The 25,763-nt window shown below is 35.4% G+C and overlaps 1 protein-coding gene across 1 annotated transcript in view; it reads left to right on the top strand.

Annotated features, from left to right (window-relative positions):
• Positions 1–25,763, top strand: part of FBN2 (fibrillin 2) — a 264,303-nt gene that overhangs the window by 71,342 nt on the left and 167,198 nt on the right. Inside the window, exons 6-7 of the mRNA XM_033111165.1 lie at positions 2,192–2,389; positions 24,128–24,253. Coding sequence (XP_032967056.1) covers positions 2,192–2,389; positions 24,128–24,253 — 324 coding nt within the window. The remainder of the gene's footprint in view (positions 1–2,191; positions 2,390–24,127; positions 24,254–25,763) is intronic.

Below are 25,763 nucleotides of genomic sequence, written 5' to 3'. Positions count from 1 at the left end.
TTTATGACCTGGCAATTTGTGGTGTGGAAGCACGCTTATTTACAAGGTTGACATTATCTACATGTATACTACAAAGATTGTCTTTTTCAAAAATGTGATTTGTAGCCAGCACATCTGTTGTTCTTATGTAAGGCATTAAAATGAACTATTTTTGTTGAAGTTCAGCTGCAGAGTAACAGAACATTAAAACAACTTGCTAAAAAAGTTACCTATTTTAGAGTTTGTTTTTTTATATTGAACTTTTAAAATATTCTTTTTCTCTATATGAGAAAATTTCATTTTTCATTATAAAATAGAAGTTTTATGTAGTTTTAAGTTGTATTTTTGTCACACTATAGCATTTAGATGATATCTGAGTCTTTCTGGCTTAGCATTTTGAATGTTAAATTATATCCAAGTTTGATTTTTAAACAATAACATGTTTTTATAATAATCTCATCAACATTATTAATTCTCCTTTAAATGTGAGATTGTTTTTCTCTTAAAAAATCTCAAATAAACTTGTTGTGTCTGTCCCCTTCAAACAGAATTAGGTCATTTACATTTGGGCTTATTATCAGGAAATCCTGACTATCATCTTATATTCCCGAGAGTTAGTAAACTATATCCATACAGTCTCTCTGAAGGGGGGGGGGGGCGGGAACCTTTTCATATATTTCTGTTGTAATTTTATAACAAATATGACTCATTTAATTGGTCAGTCTTCAGGAAACTGACCTGTCTCTGATTTCCTGTGTTTCTCGAAACAGCAGCAACAACAACACTCAAATCGAAAACTATTTAGTTAATGATTCAGTCCTGCTTGAAGGAATATATATTGATCCTCTAAAAGGTTCATTGAAGTAAATTACAGAGGGAAGAAGGGTAGAGTAGAAAGGCCTAGCTTTCAAGTTGCTCGCTGTCTAGATCAATCCTTCTTAAACTGTAAGGTGCGTATGGATCTCCTGAATACCTTGTTAAAATGCAGGTTCTAGTTCGGTAAGTCTGGGGTGGGACCTGAGCCTGCATTTCTAACTAGCTCCCAAGTGATGCCTATGTTGCTGGCCCATGGACCACATGTTGAGATTCCGGGCTCGACATAGACCGTTCTTTGTATTCATAGAAGAGTCTGCATGTAGGTCATATGTGACATACCGTGTTTCCCCGAAAATAAGACCTACCTTGAAAATAAGTCCCAGGTAAGATTGTCAGCCAGATGGACACATTTAGTATGTTATGATGATGTTCCAGAAGAAGATGACACGACTGTGTTTGAATAAATGTAGATTGTCGTACATGAAAAAATAAGAATCCCCTGAAAATACGCCCTAATGCATCTTTTGGAGCAAAAATTAATATAAGACCCGGTCTTATTTTCGGGGAAATGCGGTACGTTTGCTAATGTTTTTATTGTCATCATCACAGAGCTGGACAATGGTAGTCATGTTCTGGCAAACAGCGATCCTGTCATATTAACTTACCTGCAAAGAACCCGTGACTGGGCCTTACTAGTGCTGTCTGTCTAGCTAGCTGAGCTCCACAGAGAACTAAACAGACTGACATGGAAACAAAAGTCAAATTGTTAGAATTAAGTGTTTATAGACAGACCAGACTGACCCAATATATTTGTAATATGGAAGGATATATGTTCATTGGTTCTGTTTTGATTTTTTTAACTCTTGTTCACCTAATTGGAAAGAAAATCTTTGCTGGGAAAAGAGGAGTTATTCAAGCAGGTGCCATCAGGGCACAGGTCGGGAATCGGAATGCATGAACTGTGCTGGGAAGACAGGGTGGCGGGGGCTGTGGTGTCACAGAGAAGGTGCATTTCACTTTCCCACTGCCATGTAGCATGGCTGGCCCAGCAAGGTCAGAACTTCCAACTTTTCAAGAAAAGCCAGAAATCCAAATTTCATGTGAAATTTCCTAATTTAAAAATGTTGGCTACTAATTTAAATTCTTTTCAAACCTTATGCGGGCCAAGAACACACATCTGTGTCCCAGACGCAGCGCTTGAGCCACCCCCATGTACAATATCCAGTGTAGACTACGATTGAAAAATTGTGTATTTTCAAAATGAAACTTTCTGGCCTTTTGTCTTGACACACTTTAGTCAGAAGAAACAGCCTTTGTTTTATGTATTTGGAAGTATTGGTGTGAGATTGGTGTGTGATCATAAAACCTGTCTTTTTCGTCGTCTTTCATATTCCAGATTACAGGACAGGCCCATGTTTCACTCAGGTCAACAACCAGATGTGCCAAGGGCAGCTGACAGGCATTGTCTGCACAAAGACTTTGTGTTGTGCCACCATCGGACGGGCCTGGGGTCACCCCTGTGAGATGTGTCCTGCCCAGCCTCAGCCCTGCCGACGGGGTTTCATCCCCAATGTCCGCACTGGAGCTTGCCAAGGTGAGTTAGCCTTCTGCCTGGGTGCAGTCACCATGTGGCAGGTCTTCCTTTACTGCACTTGGAGCATCTGCCACTATGGGTGGTAACCTTGAACCCAATACTATTTCTAAGAGGAGACTCATTTGCAACCCTGACTAGAGACGGCTTATCTTTTGGCCACCTATTAAATGATTATTTTTTAACTCAACATAAATGGAGAAGAGAGGGCGATAATATGAGAAACTGGGGAAAATTTTTAAAAAATACAATTGAAAATATTTAATATAATCAGAAGATGGGTTTATTCCAGGTCTTCATCCACTTCCTGCCACAGTTTCTCAAACTATAAACGTGGAAATACCTAGAAAAAAAAATTGTATCCCTTTCTCCATATCTCATTCAAGATAGGAGAACCTGAGCCCAGGTAACGGGGAGAAGAGAGATGCCTGATATTATTTTGTTTTTTCTTTTAAATAATTTTTTAATTTTCAATTACAGTTGACAAACAATATTATAATAGTTTAAGCAGTTCATCATACTGATTAGACATTTATATAACTTACTAAGTGACCACTCCTATAAATCTAGTACCCATCTCAACTCTTATAATAACAATATATAGTTATTATAATATTATTGATTATATTCCCTATGCTATATTTTGCATCCCCATGACTGTTTTTATAACTGTCAATTTGCATCTCTTAATCCCTTCTACTTTTTCACCCATCTCCTCAACTCCCTTCAAAATATTCTCTGTATCTATGAGTTTGTTTTGTTTGTTCATTTATTTTGCTTTTTAGATTCTACGTATGAGTGAAATCATATGATATTTGACTTTCTTTGCCTGACGTATTTTACTTAGCATAATACCCTCTAGGTCCATCCATATTGTTGCAGATGGCAATATTTCATTCTTTTTAAGACCAAGTAATATTCCATTGTCTATACGAGGCCTGACAATTTTGCGAACTCATCCTAGAAAAAGTGCTACATACCTCATTGCTGAATATCACTACAGTCACCTTTGAAGTACTCCCCTTGGGAAGCTATACACTGACACCAGCTCCTAGTCCATTTGTTTACTGGCTAAAAACTCCCTCACAGACAGTGCCATATGACCTGGTGCATTGTTGTGATGCAAGAGCCATGAATTGTTGGCGAAAAGTTCAGGTCCTCTAACTTTTCCACCCAGCCTTTTCAGCACTTCCAAATAGTAAACTTGATTAACTGTTTGCTTAGTTGGTACAAATTCATAATGAATAATCCCTCTGATATCAAAAAAGGTTAGCAACATCGTTGTAACAAGTTCGCGAACTTAATTGTCTGACCTCGTATGTACCACCTCTTTTTTACCCATTTGTCTGTTGATAGACAGATAGGTTGCTTCCATATCTTGACGACTGTAAATAATGCTACAGTGCACATAGGAATGCATATGTCTTTTTGAATTAGTATTTTGAATTTCTTTGGATAAATGCTCAGAAATGGAAACGCTGCATCCTTCTTTGTCTCTTGTTACAGCCTTTAAAAAAGTTTATTTTATGTGATGTAACTCTTTCTACCCCAGATTTTTTTTTTTTCATTTTCATGAAATATCTTTTTCCATCCCTTTACTTTCAGTTTGTGTGTGTCTTTCGATCTAAGATGTGTCTCTTATAGACAACATATGTAAGGGTCTTGTTTTTTTATCCATTCAGCCACCTTGTGTCTTTTTATTAGAGGATTTAATCCTTTTATATTTAGAGTAATTATTGATAGATATGTAGTTATTGCCATTTTACTGTTCATATTTTTTATTTTTTTTCTTCTGCTTCTTAAAGGAGTCCCTTTAATATTTTTTTTTGTAATTCTGATTTGGGAGTGATCAACTCCTTTAGCTTTTCCTTGTCTGGGAAGCTCTTTATCTGTCCTTTGATTCTAAATGATAGCTTTGCTGGGTAGAGTAATCTTGATTGCAGGTCCTTGCTTTTTATAACCTTTAATATTTCCTGCCACTCCTTTCTGGCTCGCAACATTTCTGTTGAGAAATCATCTGATAGTCTTATGGGGGCTCCCTTGGAGGTAACTAAACTGCTTTTCTCTTGCTGCTTTTAAGATTCTCTCTTCGTCTTTAACCTTTGGCATTTTAATTATGATGTGTCTTGGTATGGGCCTCTTTGGGTTCATCTTGTTTGGGACTCTCTGCGCTGCCTGGACTTGTATATCTATGTCCTTTGCCAGATTGAGGAAGTTTTCCATCATTTCTCTAAACAGATTTTCAATTCCTTGTACTCTCTCTTCTCCTTCTGGTACCCCAATAATGTGAATGATGGTACACATGGTGTTTTCCCACAGGCCCCTTAAACTATCCTCATATTTTTGGATTCTTTTTGATGTTCCAATTGGGTATTTTCTGCTAACTTATCTTCCAAATTGCTGATTCTAATCTGTTGATTTCTAATGTATTCTTTATTTCAGTTATTGTATTCTTCATTTATGACTGGTTCTTTCTTATGTTTTCTATCTCCATTTTTATGTTTTCTATCTCTTTGTTGAAGTTCTCCCTGAGATCACTGAGCATCCTTATAACCACTGTTTTGAACTCTACCTCTGGTAGATTGCTTGTCTCCATTTTTTTTTCAGTTCTTTTTCTGGAGCTTTGTTCTGTTTTCTCATTTGGGACATGTTTCTTTGTCTCCCCATTTTGACTGCCTCCCTGTATTTGTTTCTGTATATTAGTTAGATCTGCTACATCTCCCAGTCTTTGCTGGGTGGCCTTAAATGGTAGGTGTGCTGTGGGACTCAGTGGTACAGTCTCTCTGGTCATCTCAGCCAGGTGCTCCAGATATGTCCGTTGTGTGGACTGTATGTGCCCTCCTTTGTAGTTGAGCCATGATAGCTGTTGGCACAACAACATGAGGGATTGATCCTCAGGCTGATTGGTTGTGAGGATGGACCGTGACTACAGCCGGGGAGCTATTGTGCAGAGGTTGACCCCATGAAGCAGGATTCACTTTAGCGGGACTCTGGTATCTGCTGAGTCTTCTCTTTGGGTGTGTCGTTTGTAGAGGTGGTTGGGTGGTGCTCTGTTGTGGTCTGAAGCTGGCCACTTAGTGTGCTGATTCTGGGGCCTCTTGGGAGGGGCTCTGGTTCAGGCAAAGGTCAGGCAATACCTTTGCCCTGCCTGGGGCCACTTAATTTGCATGACAAAAAGATCTGCAGATGGTCACCGCTTATTTTGAGCTTGGAGGCTCCTGTGAGAGGCTAAGCTTTGAACTGAGGCTGATTGCCACAAGTGGCAGGCTTGGGAAGACTTACCAAGACGTGTGGGGCACACCGAGGCCAGAGTCTGCTTGTTTGGGATTTGTGGTCCTTTGAGAGATTTTAGGGAAGTCCACAGCATGAGCTAAGACAGGTCATTTGTATGGGAAAGCCACTGGAAGTGGAATAGGAGAGCCTAAATGTTGGGTGGGGTGGGGTCTCAGGGAATAACGAGGTTGAGACAAACACATTAGCCAGATTGACAGAGACTCTGATATGGCGCCTGCAGGCTGGGTGAGGGGAGGACTCAGCAAAGAACAATGGATTCGAATAGTCTTCTGTGTGGGAGAAAGTTGCTTCTCCAGCTCTCGCTGCAAAGGCAGACAATTCAGTTTCTCTCCATATGTTCCTGGCAATTTTCAAGCTCCTGCCGTCATGCTAGAGCTGTACGCAGGCCCTTTAGGAGAACGCCTGGGTCTTCAGCAGCCCTCTGTCTCACTCAACCACAATTGCCGCTGGTTTTCACAGCCAGAAGTTATGGGGTCTTCTCCTTCTAGTACTGAAAGCCTGATGTGGGGCTGGGACATCTCGCTCCACAGTCGGCACCTCCACAGCCAAGATATCCCTCCTGATTTTCAACTGCCACATGTGGGTGTGGGACCAACCTGTTCCATCTCTGCCCCTCCTAACAGTCTCCATGTGGCTTCTTCTATTTATTTTCAGTTATAGGAATTCTGTTCAACTAGTTTTTGGAGGTTCTCAATGATGATTGCTCTGTAGTTTAGTTGTGGTTTTGATGTGGTTTGGGGAGGAAGCAAGCACATCATTTATGTACGCTGCCATTTTTGTCTGATATTGTTATTAACAGTTTTCAAAGACAAAGTGTGAACTCCATCTATGACTGCAGTTATTTCAGAGCTTATAACCTGGTTGGTTACAATCTTGTCACCAGGCAATCTTCCCAACCACATCCTGATGTATATTTTATATCTCAGGGTAGATTGGGGCTCTGAGGATGCTACAACGCTAAATTCCAAGCCAAATAGCTGAAACTTGTTATGTATTTACAGGATAATTCCTTTATTTTCAGCTATCACGATTCTTACCCTTTTTTTCTTTGGATACTTCTCTAATATCATTATATATTAAATCAATTTTTAGAGCTTGGAGACCGAGCTCTTTAATGAGCTCTCAAAAGGCAGTAGGATCACAAGAAAATGGAAAATTATTTTGTATTATTCAAAGAAATGATATCACTCATATTTGAGACATGGGGAGCTCGGTTTATTTGTTACAATTAAATAATTTACAAAGTTAGATGTGAAGTCTTTTAAATTGATGTTAGTAACCCATTTCAGAGCTAGAAATGTTATCTACTTAGCCCATGTAAATGGCATATTACCGAAAGCCAGTCCAGTGCCCTAAAACCCAATGAGAATTTTGGGGTGGGTGCCTGTGCATAGCTAGCCTTAACTCATTGAATAATAAAATTTGAGTCCTCTGCATAATTTAGTAAATCTACCCCTGACAGAGACCTACAAAGATTTTTGTTAGTTTTGTAAAAGACTATATTAAAAAACGGTCTGTATCTAATCTCTTTTCGAATCAGAGCTATAGGGATTTACAAGGGATGACCATATAACTCAACAGATTAGCAAATTTATATTCAATTGCATATAAAATCCTTGTCAGCTGTGGACTTAGATTGTTTTTGTAAGTGTTTTGTCTCTTTGGTTACTATAGGCCAGACCTAAGTATGAAGATTGGGTTAAATGTTTTCAATCTGTTTTTTACTATGGATAGTAAAATTCTGTATCTTTGATATGACTACTAGTCTGATTATATGTAGTTTCTGATAAGATAACAATTTTTTTCTTTAGAAGATATGCTATACTATATATTGTATAATATTTACTATACTACATAGATATCCTAGATTAGTATATAGATTACCATGTAATCTGCATAGATTACTGTTAAAGATAAAATACTATATAGATTTACTAGATCAATGCTAACTAGATTTACTAGAGTAACACTTTTTGTTTATTCCACAGCATTTTTCACCTTCTAATATACTTTCTTATTTATTGTCTTTTATTGTTTTTACTCTCTCCAGCTAGAATGTAAGCTCCATTAGGGCAAAAATCTGTTTTATTCATTAATATCTCTTAGGCATCTAGAACAGTGCCTAACATGTAGTAAGTGTTCACTAAGTATCTTTTGAATTAATGAATGGGATTAAAATGAAAATACTTCCAAAAACCACTCTTACAGAAATAGTTCAGGTTGAGAAAAGCCCTTAACTTCAACCAGAACATAGCAAATGACTGACTTTCCTCATCTTGTATATTTGTACTTACGCTTTTTTACCTTGGTATTTTGTCAGACAGCCCTAGATTTTCTGAACACAATTATTAAAAATGTGTGATCTGACCTCAAACTTTCTGAATGTCCGTCAGGATTTAGTAATGTCTACAGTCTTATTTATTTGATTTTGTTTATGTAACAAAGATAAGTTTTGGGCTCTGTTTGCCTAAAAACCTAATGGATTAATAGAGCAACAGAAGCAAAATGAAACTTGCCACATGGTTAAAATGTCTGGAAAAGCAAGTTTAAACAGTTCTGCTTTATTTCAAAATCATGGCATAGTCAGAAAGTTCTCAATTAAATACTGATTCTCAGTTCAGACTATTTTAAGACTACATCTCAGTGTGATTTCATTTTTCCCTTTAAATTCCTAGACTGTTTCCCAAATACTGCTGCCAAATTAACTTGGAAGATATAGGACATGAAAAAATAACATAATAAAACTTGATATGTACATGTCATATTTTTCTTTATCATAGTGATCAATTTTTTATAGGATAATTGAACATTTTATAGAGTTAAAAATAAATTTCAGCTGTGTAGATGATAACTGTAGATAGCTTAATATTGGTTCTAAAACCTGGTTCATATTAACAAAGGGAGGACATTTCTGAAGTTCTGAACATAGTTATCCTGTGGCTGATGCAATTAGTGAATTAATTTATCTATGGCTTCAGAGGGAACGAAACAAGATCTTGTAATAAACAAAATAACTGAAAAATGAGCACTGACAGAAAAATTAAGATGATACTTTGAAAAATTAAGCTGCAAGGAAAGCAGTCAATATAACTGTTGCCATATGACTTTCTGGCCTTATGTAAACAGTGTCAGAAAAGTGGGTGTTCCTTGGGTGCTGTGAGGTCAATCGTAACGATTCTTGACTCCTTCCATTTTGAGAGCCATTTTGCTTCTAGCCCTTGTGCCTATGTCTAATCCCCATTTAATCTTATACTTTCTTCCATTTTATTTACAGTAAAGGACCAAAGTTAACCAACATAGGCCTTAAAGTGTAGGCTATCGTAAAATGAGTGAATTAAGATTATAAAACTTGGCATTAGACCCTTTCCCAGGAATATTTACAAATTTAAATTTGTCATGAACTTCTACGTGCATATGTTGTATCATTGTCTTACAAATAGTTTCTTCTTTGTTATTCTTTACAGTCATATGAATCTATTCTAATTAGGAAGATATTTTAAGATTAGTACATGACTTGGGTTCTTTTAGATTTTCAAATGAGCAGTGTACAATTAAATTTTTAAAAATATACTAAAATGAAATCTGCACAATTATGTTATTTGATATTTAGGAATTAGGCTTTCAAACGAAAATATGGCAGAAGAAATTTGCTCATTAAATTCTCTTTTACTTTATCATTGACAATCGTAATAGACTGAGGATGGACCTCAGCTCTGTTCCAGGAAACACGAGAGGTGTGACATTCACACCTATATCATGCGTCAGGCCCTAGCTAGGACACAAGAGAAGGACCTGAATAAAGTAATAGAAGTACAGGCCCTAAATCTCTCACTGAAAAACAAAAGCTGGTGCATGTTCTTTTCAAGTGGTATTAGTGTACAGAAATATGTAATTCCTTTACTCTGACTGCACGTGAAAAAATGTAGAGAAGTTTAAGCTTGGCTGAAACCAGCCGGCATAGCTAGTTGCTCAGTTGTAGACCGAGAGGAAGATGTCCACAGTAGAAAGTTATTTCCAGGCTTTCCATATAGCACTAAGTAAAAAGTTGATTGGGTTCATTTGAATAGTATAAATTATTAAAAACAAATTTATCTTGGCTATGTACATAGACCAAGTTAAACAGATCATTGCAGAGTTTCACTTCAATTCATATTGTGTGAATACAAGCCATTCCAATACAATCTAAAACATACTTGATTATAAAAACTCTTATTTAAAATAGCAGAGTCTCCCCCTTCTTCTAACTTCAATGAAAACTGACAAGATAATGAATAACAGAGAACAGGCGTTATAAAACAAAAGTCACAACGCTCATTAAAAGCAGTGATGAACACATGCAGGTATTGGGAAGTCACTCGGACAGGGAGAATGTTCTAAGTATTTACTATGAGTATCAGCATCCTGAAAGGCTATTTGGTGGTTGTGGATGTTCAGTTGGAGAAGAGGAGAACATCCCTGGAAGACACAAATCAGTTGCAGGCCCTCAGAGTAAAGAAAGGAGAATGGAAGGAGAAAATTTGGAGGCAAAACATTTCTAGTATCGACTACCTGGCTCCAGCCCAGAGACACTCTGAGGTAAAGGAGAGAAAAGGAAAAAGAGGATGTAAGGACCACTGGTGAGCAACTGGGAGAGTCAGTATCTGAAAGGGCATAAGATGGGAACCACATCACCACCTGAAAGCTGAAAATTAATACCCGGAGGGGGTAGGGGGACAGGGAGAGGAATTAGGTAAGAAGGTATTTCAAGCAGTATTCCCTTTAGAAGTTTTCAAACCAATCCATTTCCTCTTGGCCATCCCCTGTCTTGCTTTAGGAGGAAATGGCACCATTTAAAGATGAATAATAAAGAGAAAAGGCCTACATATAAAAAACTGAAAAAAGAGAAGGAAAAAAAACATAAGGAAAAGGCAGATGAATATGCTTCAAAGAAGAATTGCCAAATAAACACCAAGTTCATATACTTCTCTCTTACCTCAAGGAAATGAAAAACAGTATGGTTCTTCTTTTAAAAAGTGCTCAAAAGAGAATTATAAGAGTTCAGTAAAGGGCCGGCCCTGGTGGCTCAGGTGGTTGGAGCTCTGTGCTCCTAATGCTGAAGGCTCCTAATGCTGAAGGCTGCCGGTTCGATTCCCACATGGGTTAGTGGGCCCTCAACCACAAGGTTGCCAGTTCGATTCCTCGAGTCCTGCAAGGGATGGTGGGCAGTGCCCCCTGCAACTAAGAATGAACACGGCACCTTGAGCTGAGCTGCCGCTGAGCTCCCATATGGCTCAGTTGGTTGGAGCGTGTCCTCTTAACCAAAGGTTGCCGCTTTAACTTCCACAAGGGATGGTGGGCTGTGCCCCTGCAACTAGTAATGGCAACTGGACCTGGAGCTGAGCTGCGCCCTCCACAACTAAGACTGAAAGGACAACAACTTGAAGCTGAACGGCACCCTCCACAACTAAGATTGAAAGGACAACAACTTGAAGCTGAACGGCACCCTCCACAACTAAGATTGAAAGGACAACAACTTGACTTGGCAAAAAGTCCTGGAAGTACACACTGTTCCCCAGTAAAGTCCTGTTCCCCTTCCCCAATAAAATCTTTAAAAAGAAAAAATAAGTTCAGCGAAGACAATCAGATAAAGATAGATTGGTAACACTGAAGAAAGAAATTGAGGAAGGATTTAAATCTCTACCTAATGGAAGGCAATCGATGCATATATACATATAAGAGTATACAGAGAAACATACTTAAAACTGAAAATCGGTGACAATGGTTAAACTGAGGAAATCACAAATCAAAATGTCAGAGAACAATGAACAATGATTATAAAGAAGCTGAAACATAATGAAGTTAGACCAGAGAAAGCTGATGAAAGGGATTGAAAAAATACTTAAAGATAAAATAGAAAAATTTTCTATAACAGGTAAAGGTTTCAATCTGCAGATTGGAAGGCACAAAACTTCAATAAAAAGAGAAAATAAAGAGAATCCTGTGGGCATAAGACAATAAGTAATTTTTAAAAGGGAATATCCCTACTCGTCTCACACTTCTATAGAGCAACTCATAAACCCAAAAAACAGTGTGGCAGTGTCTACAAACTTCTGAGGTAATAACCTGTACTTGATTTGATTTATATCTAAATACAGTTACTTTAGTTACTCTATAGAGTATCAATTCTAGGGGGGCCAGAGTGGAGGAAATAAACAAGTTAGAAGGTTCCTGAAATAGTACAGGTGATATGAGAGAATTTGGGACCAGAATAGAGGCAGAGGGAAGATCTCAGGTATATTTGGGAAGTAAGCACTTGTTGCTACTGATGGAATGGCATGAGACAAGTGAGACAAGAGTTCTAGTTAATCTAGGTTTTTGACTTTGACAGTGGGATAAATGATGATGACATTTGTTAAGATAAGGAACATTGAGAGAAAACCATGATCTGTTCTTTTTATTACAAGTTCAGAGTCGTATAGGTAGTGAATTACCAATATTTGCTTGTTGGGATGATCATTTATTCAACATTTTAATTTTGTGAATACATGAATAGGTTTTCTGGCTGAATCAAACCACACTGAATGGTTGCCAGGATACCCTATATTTCTCAGATTCCAGGTAGAGACAGACTTACTCTTCAGTTGCTATACTTACATGCTGACATTCCTTTCTATAGAAATATAAGTACCATGTATGAATATCTATGGAATATAGAAATAAGAACTTACATTTTAAAAATGGGACAAATATGGTGAAATTCATTTTTATAGAAATACAAGTACTATGTATGAATATCTATGGAGTATAGCTGTAGAAACTTACATTTTAAAAGTGAATGTAATTTGGTGATGGGCAAAGTTCAAAAACATGCACTGTTACATATAGTAATAGGAATTGATCCATGGTTCCCACAGATATAAATTAAATGAACCATTTTTATATGCCTGTACCGCTGCACAAATTTTTCCATATTTTAATTTGAACTAAAAATAATATACCATCTAATACTAATTTATATAATAAAATCAGTTTGATCTTTTATAGCAAGTTTATTTGGAGAAGTTGGAGAATAAATGAGTTCATGAACTAGAATTACTGTTGCTTTGTTACATTATTATAACCTTAATAGACATAGACTGAAGTGATTATAGAAGATCAAATTTCAAAAGATTTCATTTTGTTCTATAAAATCCTTACATGTGATTTGAAGTAATTCAACATTTTAAGAAATAATAACTTCGTGCCTGAATTGAAGGGATAAATAGAAACACATCTGTGTAGTAATCTGGGCAGTGGAAAACTAATCAGACATTAGTAGTTGCTTATGCTAGCACTTTGAAGATGTAGGAACTCGAATAGTTTTAAGGTCTGAGGCTTGCCTCTTAGTTTTATAGAGAGCACTTGTGTACAGAGAGCTTCTATGTGTGTAAGTTGATTATTTCTATAAGATTTCTTTAAAATGTCCTTTTTTATTTTAACGATTAAGTTGATCTATCTAAAAAACTTCTGTATATCTTTGTAGTCTAGGATACTTCAAAAATAAAGGTTTTATTTTTCCTTCTAGGAAAATACTTTTTAGGCAATTACAAAATAAACCCTGTAAAATTGGTTTGCCTTTTCCTTTGAAAAATTACTGAATCTACTAAATATGTAGTCAAAAGATTTTATGAATTATATTAAGGGATTTATAGGTTTGGCTTCATTTTTCAGATTATGCGATGATATCCTTTCTGTGATTTATCTGCCAGAAAAGAGGTTTCTGGGGATGTTTTATGTCACATTGTAATGAGGGTGGGAATGTAGTACATTTTAAAAATAATACAGTTTGAATGTTCTGAATTAAACTGTTCAGTATATAAACTTCTTGTCATATATTTCATTCTAGTTGCCTTTTGTTTGGATCAGATATCCTTTATAAGACAATGAAATTTACTGTAATTTCAGTAGAAAAATACTTTGGACTGTTGTAATCGGTTTTATAGATGGAGAGCTAAAGCGAGGAAGAAATAAGTATGTTAACCTCTTTTGTATGCTTGAATTCCCTAACTTACTAATGTACACCAAACTTGTGGGCTTATCAAGGAATAATAGGGTAAGTCAATGTATACTGGCATAGAGATGTATCCGTAAAATATTTTTAATGAATAAAAGCAAGATGCAGAACAACACATAGCATGTGATCTTATTTGTGTTAAACAAACAGATCATGACTCTGAATGTGTGTTAAGTGAAAGAACAGACTGCTAACTTATTTCACTGGTTATCTCTTTAATTTTCTATTTTATATATCATTAACATTTATTACAATGAACATATATTTTGTAATTAAAGATATAATATTAATAAATCTGCTGTGAGCCTGTCACCTTGAATAATGTAAATTTACATATGCTTATATATTACATTTATTTTTATATACAGTGTTTATCATAACAATACACTGAATTATAATTATCTTTTACACAGAGAAATTAAGACAAATTTACATCGACATAAAATGATAGATTCAGAAACTCTAAATCAAAGGATTTTTCCCAGCCCCCTATTGTATGTTAGCTGTAGTTTTTTGTACATGCTCTTTATCAAGTTGAGGAGGTTTTCTTTTATTCCTGGTTTACTGATTTTTAAAATCATGAATGAATGCTGAATTCTGTCACTTGCTTTTTTTTTTACATCTATGAGATAATGATATGTTTGCTCTTCCTTAATCTATCAATACAAATATAATGAATTATATTGATTGATGTTTGAATATTGAAACCACCTTAAATTCCTGGGATAACCCCACTTGGTTGTGATGTATTAACTTTTTCATATATTGCTAGAGTTGACTTGCTAAGAATTTTCATGTGCCTATTCCAAAAAGATATTATTTTATTGTTTTCTTTCTCATAATGTATTTGTCTAGCCTTGGTGTCAGTGTGATGATAGCTCAATAAAACAGGTAAGGCAGTGTCTCCTATTTTCTCTCTAAGAATTTGTGTACAATAGCTATTGTTTCTTCTTAAAAGTTTGAAAGAGTTCAACAGTAAAGCTACCGGCGGCCTGAAGTTTTCTTTGAGCAAAGATTTTAGTATGAATTAAATTACTTTAAGAGATACAGATCTGTTCATAGTATGTTTGTTCCTGAGTGAACCTTAGTATTTCTGTCTTTCAATCTCTGTGGAGATCCTTTTAATCTCTATAGAATTTATAGTGATGCCCCCACTCTTATTCCTGATTTTAATCATTCATTTCTTCTCTCCTTTTTCTTGATCAGTCTTGACAGCTATCTATCAGTTTTACTTACATTTTTAAAGAGCCAGGCTTTGTAGTTATTCATTATCTTTGTGTTTGACAGCTGTTCTATTTTATCATTATTATTTTATTGCTTCTGTTTACTTGAGGTTTAATTTGCTCCTTTTTAAGTTTCTTAATATGAAAACTGAGATTGCCAATTTTAGACCTTTCTCTTTTTGTAAAATAAGGATTTTAATGCTACATATTTAGCTCCACATGCCACTTTAGCTGCATCCCACAAATTTTGATAGCTTGTGCTTTCATTTTCATATAATTCTACTGTTCTAATTTTCTGTGTGATTTCTTCTTTGACTCATAGATCATTTCAAAGTATGTTGTTTAAATTCAAATATTTGAGGATATCCCAGATGTTTTCTTTTATTTTCTAGTTTATTGTGTTTAGATAAAATAGTTTGGATGATTTTAATCCTTTTATATTAAATGAGTCTTTTTACATGGCCTCAGAATGTAGTCTGTCTTGGTAAATATTCCATGTGCTCTTAAAAATAATGTGTTTTCTGCTATAGTTTGGTGGAGTGTTCTATAAATGTAAATTAGGACAAGTTGGTTGAAAGTATATGTGTAATTCAAATCTTATTTATCCGTTCTGTTTTTCAGTATACTTATTTTACTAGTCCACTTATTCTATTAGTTACTAAGAGAGGAATGTGAGAATGTCCAACTATAACTGGTTTCTTCTATCTCTCTTTTTAGTTCTGTCTTTTTGTTCTGGGTATTTAACAGTTTATAATCCATGTGTACACACATTTCACATTATTATGTCCTCTTAACAAATTGAGCCCTTTGTCATTATGAAATATCCATCTTTATCCATGGTAATATTTCTTGTTCTGATGAATACTTTGTGTAATATTAATATAGCCACTTCAGCTTTCTTTTGATTAATGAGTACATGATGTTACTTTTTAGCTATCTTTGTCAAAGTGGGTTTCTTGTAGAGAATATAACATTATGTCTTGCTTTTTTAAATCAAATTTTATGATCTCAGCATTTTTAATTGGATTGTTTATACCATTCACATTTTATGTAATTAACAATATTATTGGGTTTAAATCTATATTTTACTATTTCTTGTCTGTTTGTCCTACCTACTCTTTATTCCTCTTTTGCTCTTTGCCTGCCTCTATTAGATTGAGTATATTTTAGTATTCCATTTTATCTTCACAACTGGATTATTAGCTTTACTTCTTTGTGTATATTTTGTCTGTCTTTACCTATTTAACCTGCTACAGTCTATTTTCAAATAATATTATGCCACTTCACTTCAAATGTCATTATTTTACAGTAGTATTCTATTTTCTCTTTCAATCCTCCATGCTATTGTGGTTGTACTTTTTACTTCTATGTATTTTATAGCCTCCAAAATACATTATTGTTATTGTTGCTGTTATTTTCAACAACCAATTATCTTTAAGTTTATTTTAAAATGAGAAAGATGTCTTTTATATTTATCAACCTATTTACTTTTTCCAATGCTTTCAATTTTTTTGTTTTGTTTTGTTTTTTGTGTGTGTGTAGACCATAATTTCCATCTCATTTTGATTTTTCCTGAGGAACTTCCTTTAATGTTTTTTGTAGACTCTTGGCCTTCATTTGTCTGAAAATCTTTATTACAGTTTCTTGAATTTCATTTCATCAATAAGGATTTCTGTTCCTAAATGGATGAAATTAATAAACAGCTTAAAGGATGAGGAAAATAATTGCCATGTCTAAAGCAGAAAAGGTTTTAAATTTCAAAAAGAATACAACAACTTCAATATAACAATATTTAAGGGATATAAACATACAGCTTTCAGAAGAGGAAATCTAAAAGCTAACAAGCATAGTAACATAGTAATATTTAGAGAAATGAAAACTAAAATGAATCATTAATATCTCTTTACAATTATTAGGCCAAAGAAAATTAGGATATAGGATAGTTATGTGTTGACATGGGCATCCTCAGCTCCTGGGCAGCTGGTCCCACCCACAAGCTGCTGAAGGCTTGTACAGCAATGGACAGCCACAGCAGCCTGTGAAAATTTTGGTGGCAGGTGATCAGCCACAGCTCAGGCTGCAGCCTTTCTTGGCAGCTCTTAGAGCTCTGCGGATTTGAGGTGAGCAGTGGCTGGCCATGGTTTTCTTGGGGCATTTTGCACAGTGGCCACAGGCTCAGCACTGACACAAGGACTGAATCTATATTAACTCTGTGAAAACCATCAGCCACACCCTGTGACTCCCTGGGACCCCATCCCACCTAACTTAGACGATATCACTGGGGGCACTGTTAACACTGGGTGAACTAGCCCAATCTACACACCTAAGGAGGATCTTTCAGCAGCTGAGCCTCATAGGCAGCATACAGGTCGCAGCAGCACTAGGGTGACCCTCGGCCTTTTGCTAAGCTGCCCCAAGCCCGATACCAGTGGCAGCTGACCTTGGTTTGCAGCAAGGCCACCCCCACATTTCTCTAGGTCCAACACAGGCAGAAAACACTTGCATATAGCTTTGTAGCTACTACCAGGTCGCCCAAGACCATTACAGCCAAGGCTGAAATTGGCCTGCATGGGATCCCCTCCCAAGAGGCACCAGAAACAACACACCCAAAGGGTGGTCCCAGCAGGCACAAGAGCCCACTTGGGCGAATCCCTCTCTGAGGAGTCAGCCCCCACACAGAAGCTCATACACTGTGGGAGTAGCCAGTCAGCCTGACAGTCAGTCCCACCCACTGACACACCAAAAGCAATTATGGCTCAAATACAACAGGAGAATGCAGACAACACACAGAAGGGACACTAGTGGAATACACGCACAGGTGATCAGGAAGACTGCGCCCCTGGACCACACAGGACACCTACTATATAAGGCCACTTGGCAAAGACTAAGAGACATAGGAGATCTCCCTAATACATAGGAGAAAACACAGAGAGGCAGGCAAAATGAGGAAACAAAGAAACATGTCCCAAATAAAAGAAGAAAAGAAAACTGCAGAAAAAGAACTAAATGAAATGGAGGCAACCAACCTACCAGAAACAGAGGTGAAAATACTGGTTATAAGAAGGCTTAAGGAACTTACCGTGTTTCCCAAAAAAATAAGACCTAGCCAGACAATCAGCTCTAAGGCGTCTTTTGGAGCAAAAATTAGTGTAAGACCCAGTATTATATTATGTTATGTTATGTTGCGTTACGTTACGTTACATTATATTACATTATACCCGGTCTTATAGTAAAATAAGATTGGGTCTTATATTAATTTTTGCTCCAAAAGACGCATTAGAGCTCACTGTCCAGTGAGGTCTGATTTTCGGGGAAACACGGTAGTAAGAACTTCAACAAAAAGATAGTAAGCATAAAGAAAGACATAGAAACCATAAATAAGAACTAGCCAGAAATAAAGAATACAATAACTGAAATGAAGAATACACTAGAAGGAATCAACAGCAGATTAGATGAAGCAGAAGATCGAATCAGTGATTTAGAAGACCAGATAGCAGAAAACACCTAATTGGAACAACAAAAAGAAAAAAGAAAAAATGAAGATTGTCTAAGAACAACAGCAAGTGTAATAACATTCACATGATAGGAATACCAGAAGAAGAAGAGAGGGAGCAAGGGATCGAGACCCTATTTAAAGACATAATGACTGAAAACTTCCCTAACCTGCAAAAGAAATAGACATACAAGCCCAGGAAGTGCAGAGAGTTTCAAACAAGATGAACCCAAACAGGCCCACACCAAGACACATTATAATTAAAATCACAAAGGTTAAAGACAAAGAGAAAATCTTAAAAGCAACAGGAGAAAGACAACTAGTTATGTACTAGGGAGCTCCCATAAGACTGTCAGCTGATTTCTTAACAGTAACTTTACAGGCTAGAAGAGAGTGGCATGAAATATTGAAACTGATGAAAAGCAAGGGCCTACAACCAAGACTAATTTACTTAGCAGGCTATCATTTAAAATTGAAGGAGACATAAAGAGCTGTCCAGATAAGAAAAAGCAAAAGGAATTCATTACCACCAAACCAGTACTACAAGAAATGTTAAAGGGACTTTTTTAAGAAGAAGGGGGTAAACAAATAAAGATGAAGAATAAAATGTCAATAACTGTACCTATCAATTATCACTTTAAATGTAAGTGTATTAAATGCTCCAATGAAAAGACAGGGTAATTGAATGGATAAGAACTTATATGCCACACTTATATGCCAAAAAAATGTACATATTTTAAGAGATGTTATCTCTGCATTACTTTTCAAAGTTGAATTGAATTACGGTAGCAATGTGTAGTATGATGTTTGATCAAAAGATGGCATTAATCAAATGAATGCTAGCGTCATTGTACTGCAATTTTAATACAGGTTTTTTTCCTTTTTTAAAATGTGTATACATTTTTTTGGCACCCTAGGTATGTTGCCTAAAATACCCATCTCAGATCGAAAGACACACAGACTAAAAGTAAAGGGATGGAAAAAGTTATTTTATGCAAATGGAAACAACAACAGAAAAAGCTGGAGCAGCAATACTTATATCAGACAAAAATGACTTTAAAATGAAGGTTATAATAAGAGACAAAGAGGGATATAATGATAAAGTGATCAGTCAAGCAAGAGATATAACCCAAGTAAACACTGTGTACCCAACATAGGAGCACTTAAATATATAAAAGAAATATAGACAGGCATAAAGGCAGAGATCAACAGTAACAGCATCATAAGAGGGGACTCTTACACTCCACTGACACCAATGGACAGATGTACCAGACAGAAAATCAACAAGAAAATCAATAAGGAAAAAAAAAGCAGCCTTAAATGACACACTAGACCAGATGCATTTTATTGATATTTTTAGAGCATTTCACCCCAAAGCAGCAGAATTTACATTCTTTTCAAGGGCACATGGAATGTTTTCCAAGATAGACCACATGTTAGGCCACAAAACAAGTCTCAGTAAATTTAAGAAGATTGAAATTATTTCAGGCATCTTCTCTGACCACAATGGTAGGAAACTAGAAATCAACTGCAAGATAAAAACTGAAAAAAACACAAACACATTGAAGCTGAATAACATGCTACTAAACAATGAATGGGATCAAGGAAGAAATCAAAAGATACCTTAAGACAAATGAAATTGAAAACACAACAACCCAAAATCTATGGGACACAGTAAAAGCAGTCCTAAGAGGGAAATTCATAGCAATGCAAGCCTATCTCAAGAGACAAGAAAATTCTCAAATAAACAATGTAACTTTACATCCAAGTGAACTGGAAAAATAACAGCAAACAAAGCCCAAAGTTAGTAGAAGGAAGGAAATAATAAAAACCCGAGTGGAAGTAAACAAAGTAGAGTCAAAAAAAAACAATACAAAAGATCAGTGAAACCAAGATCTAGTTCTTTGAAATGATAAACAAAATTAATAAACCTTTAACAAGACTTATCAAGAAAAAAGAGAGGACCCAAATAAATAAAATCAGGAATGAGAGAGGAGAAGTCACACCTGACACCACAGAAATGCAAAAAATTTTAGGAAAATATTGTGAGCAATTACATACCAACAAATTGGACAATCTAGAAAAAAATGGATAAATTCCTAGAAGCATACAGTCTTCTAAGGCTGAATCAAGAAGAAACAGAAAATCTGAACTGACCTATTACTACTAATGAAATCAAATCAGTAATCAGCAAGCTCACAACAAATGAAGTTCTGGACCAGATTGATCATAGGTGAATTTTACCAAACATTTGAAAAAGAATTAACACCTATTCTTCTCAAACTATTCCAAAAAATCCAAGAGAAGGGGAGGCTCCCAAGCTTGTTCTGTGAGGCCACCATTACCCTGATTCCAAAACCAGACACAGGCATTACAAAAAAAGAAAATCATAGGCCAATATTCCTGAAGAACATAAATGTAAAAATCGTCAACAAAATATTAGCAAACTGAATTCAGCAATACATTAAAATATTACACCACAATCAAGTGGAATTTATTCCTGCTATGCAAGTTTGTTCATTATCCACAAATCAATCAATGTGATGCACCACATAAACAAAATGAAAAATAGGAAATGTGTGATCATATCAATAGATGAAGAAAAAAGTATTTGACAAAATCCAGCATCCATTTATGATAAAACCTCTCGGCAAAGTGGGAATAGAAGGAACATATCTCATCATAATAAAGGCCATATATGACAAACCCACAGCTAACATCATAGTCAATGGGGAAAACTAAAAGCATCCCTTTAAGATCAGGAACAAGACACTTTCTCCACTTTTATTCAAGATAGTACTGGAAGTCCTAGCCACAGCGATCAGACAAGAAAAAAATAAAAGGCATCCAAATTGGAAAATAAGTAAAACTGTCATTATTTGTATATGACATGATACTATATAGTGAGAACCCCAAAGATTCCACCAAAAATCTATTAGAACAGATAGATGAATTTAATATAAGGAGACAAAATTAATATTCAGAAATCGATTGCATTTTTATACATCAGTAATGAATTTTCACAAAGAGAAATTAAGACAGTTTCATTTGCAATTTTATCAAATACACACACACACACACAAACACACACACACACTCATGCATACATACCTAGGAATAAATTTAATGAGGGAAGTGAAAGACCTATATTCAGAAAATTGTAAGACATTGAAGAGAGAAACTAAAGATGATACAAATAAATGGAAACAAATACTATGCTCATGGATAGAAGAATTAAAATACTTAAAATGTCCGTACTACCCAAAGTAATCTTTAGATTCAGTGGAATTCTTACCAAAATAACAATGGCATTTTTCAGAGAACTAGAACAAATAATCCTAAAATTAATATGGAACCATAAAAGACTGAATAGCTACAGCAATCTTGAGAAAGAAGAACAAAGGTAGAGGTGTCACACTGCCTGATATCAAATTGTACCATAAGGCCATAGTAATCAAAACAGCATGATATTGGCATAAAAGCAAACACACAGATCAATGGAACAGCGTAGAGAGCCCAGAAATAAATCCATGCCTCTATGATCACTTAATCTGTGACAAAGAAAGCAAGAACATACACTGGGCTATAGACAGTCTATTCAATAAATGGTGCTGGGAAAAATGGACAGATATGTGCAAAAAAATGAAGCTGGACAGCCTTCATACTCCATATACAAGAAGAACCTCAAAATGGATTAAAGAGTTAAATGTTAACCCCCCAAACCATAAAACTCCTAAAAGAGAACATAAGCAGTAAATTCTCAGACATTAATTACCCTTAGTAATGTTTTTACTGATAGATGCCCTCAGGCAAGGCGAAAAAAGAAAAAAACAAAAAACAAATGGAACTCTACATCAAACTAAAAAGTTTTTGCATAGCAAAGGAAACCATCAACAAACTGAAAAGACATCCCACTGAATGGGAGAAGATATTTACTAATGATACATCTGATAACGGGTTAATATCCAAAACTTATAAAAAACTCGTATAACACAAAACCAAAAAAACAAGCAATCTGATTAACAAATGGATAAAGGACCTGGGTAAGCATTTCTCCAAAGAAAACATACAGATGACCAAAAGACATATAAAAAGATATCCAATGTCACTCATCATCAGAGAAATGAAAATAAAAACTACAATGAGATATCACCTCACACCTGTCAGAATGGCCATTATCAATAAATTACAAAACAAAGTGTTGGCAAAAATGTGGAGAAAAGGGAACCCTCGTGCACTGTTGATGGGATTGCAAATTGGTGCAGCCACTGTGGAAAGCAGTATGGAGGTTCTTCAAAAAATTAAAAATAGAACTCTTATGACCCAGCCATTCCACTCCTGGGTATTTATCCAAGGAAATCCAAAACTCTAATTTGAAAAGATTTATGTGCCCCTATGTTCACTGCAGTGCTATTTACAGTAGCTATGATATGGAAACAACCAAAATGCCCATCAGTAGATGAGTGGATAAAGAAATAGTCATACATATACAATGGAGTATTACTCTGTCATAAAAAAGAATGAAATCTTAGCATTTGTGACAACGTGGATGGACCTAGAAGGTATTATGCTAAGTGAAATAAGGGACTGAGAAAGACAAATACCATATGATCTCACTTATATGTGAAATCTAAAATACTAAATAAACAATACAGAAACAGACCCATAGATACAGAAAACAAACTGATGGCTACTAGCTGGGAAAGGGATTAGGGGTTGGGTGAGAAAAGGGAAGGGATTAAGAAGTACAAATTGGGAGTTACAAGAGTCATGGGGATGTACAATACAGTTGGGAAATATAGTCAATAATATGATAAATCTATATATACTGTCAGATGGGTACTAGACTTATCAGGGGATGACTTCATAAATTGTATTAATTTCTAACAGCTGCGCTGTACACCTGAAACTAATGTAAAATAATATTGAATGTGAACTAGAATTTAAAAAGTAGTTATGGGGCTGTGTAGTGCAGCATGGGGAATATAGTCAATAATATTGTAATAACTATGTACAGTGTCAGATGGGTACGAGACTTACTGGGGTTATTTGTGAGGTATATAAATGTGTAATCAGTATGTTGTTTTGTACACCTGAAACTAATAATAATAAGAATCCTCATGAACAGTAGAGGTTTGGGGACTACTTGTAGCTGTGTAGATTGCTAGTGGTATAAAGACTGCTGCAGGCATTCTGACCATTCGGCATGTTTATTCATATTGGGTGTATATATATCCTATGATATAGCAATTCTATTCTGGTCTACAGCAAGAGAGTAGAGTCTGTTTCAGTTCTCAAAAGTCCATCGTCACTCAACTCCATAAAGAGACATAGTGGAGACATTCATTGTATCATTCATTGAGGTGGTGAGAAGTTGGAGGTATACTGAGTACCCATCACCAGGACAGTGAAGACACTCAGAAGTGTTCTGCAGCAAATCAAAGGAAGAGATTTGTTGTCCATATAGCAACATGGATGGATTTTAAAAATAAAATTTCAAAACAAAAATTCAAGAAACAAAATGAGATCCATAACATATATGTAACATTTACATAAATTAAAATTTACACACACAAAGGAGTCCTGACAGATCTCACACCATTCTTAACAAGAACTGATATTTTTCTATACATTAAAGAAACGCAAATGTATGTTTTCTCAAAATCAGTGGTATTTATGTTCAAAATGCTTTCTTGCAGATGTTGATGAATGCCAGGCTATTCCTGGGATATGTCAGGGAGGAAACTGCATCAATACCGTGGGCTCTTTTGAATGCAAATGCCCTGCTGGTCACAAGCAGAGTGAAACTACTCAGAAATGTGAAGGTGAGTGTCTCTATTTTGAGGGACATGTCTAATTGATGACTGTAACTCCATTTTGAATTTTGAGGAATTGAACAACAATTATAATTATTTTTATATGAAAATGGAGTCATAACCTTAGAGTAGTTTTGCCTTGGTTTGTACATTTAATGGGTTTGATTTGGGAAAAGCCAGAGAGCATTTTGTATCTGGTTTATTATCTCAGTTTTGATTTCATAATAAGGATGGGAGTAATCCAACCGTTTATATTGTTTTCCTTCATAGTTCTTCATTTCACTTACAAAATTATATGAAAGATTAAAATTGGGTAAAGAAAAGTCTAAATGAAATATGGTGTTATGTGTAAAAAGATTCATTAGAAGTTGGCACTGTTGTATATTATAAAGTAAATGTTTTAATGTTTGTATTGAATATTGCTTGACTAGCCACCAACTTGAAAAACAAACATAATTGACTCAGGGAGGATTTGAAAATTACCACAACAGATATTTTGTGAAATAATAGCTTACTCAAAAATATTTTTTTAAAATTATCTGGAATGTGACTATATGGATTATAATACTAAAATGTAAATTCCATCAGCATTCCTCAAATAAAATAAATTAACTTGTTATATTTATCTGTGATCATAAGCTTCATCATAAAATTCAAGAAGTTTTTAAATGTGTCTAGCTTTAATGAACATGGATATTTAGAATAGTGATGTTCTAGTAATATTGATGTATAAAGTTTATCTTTTCTGTTATTATATTACCCAAATCAGTTTATTTCAACTAAGGTAGTTTTCTAAAGACAATTGGGTATATCTGTTCTCATTCATTTGGTGACATAAGCATTCTCATCTACTCAAAGTTTAAAAAAAAAATTATCCTAGATATTTGTTCTTGCCAGTCTAGCTTAACTGAGGAGGATAGATATATATGGGAAATTCAGTAAATCTGAATTTTTTCCATATGCCTAGTATGGTCTTAACTGGGAGCGTATTCTGAGTTCAGTAGGCTAAAAGTACCACACATGTATTATAATTGCTTCCTGTAAAAAAAATTATCACAAGTTCATTTAGACCCACTTATCTTCAATAACTAACATGACCTTCTGGTATATATAACTAAGTCTTTTGTTCCTTTTCTTTTCAGTAGACAGTATTTTGGGTTATTTTTTTGTTGCTTGGTTATAAAAAATTGTGTTCCTCTCTGTAGAAGAAAACAATAGGAAAGGTAAAATCTAGAGTTTAATCATGGAAGACAAACAAGAATACAAACTATTCCATCAGATAGCAGGTGGATAGAATATACTATAGTATATGGGTGTATATACTATTGTTTTAACACCAGAAATCACAATCCCATGAACGCATGGGATATGTATGTATCATCCTGTATTTCCTATTTGCCTCAATTTATTAACAGTCAGATCCAAAATAGTCTTTATAGTTTTATACATTTTACATTATTACAGCTTAATTTCATGCTCCCGGAAAGAGAAGGTAATAAAATGTGGTTAATTATTTTAA

Source organism: Rhinolophus ferrumequinum, chromosome 7 (assembly GCF_004115265.2).
Source record: "Rhinolophus ferrumequinum isolate MPI-CBG mRhiFer1 chromosome 7, mRhiFer1_v1.p, whole genome shotgun sequence".
Lineage (NCBI taxonomy): Eukaryota > Metazoa > Chordata > Mammalia > Chiroptera > Rhinolophidae > Rhinolophus > Rhinolophus ferrumequinum.
This window is presented reverse-complemented; position numbering and strand designations above follow the sequence as displayed.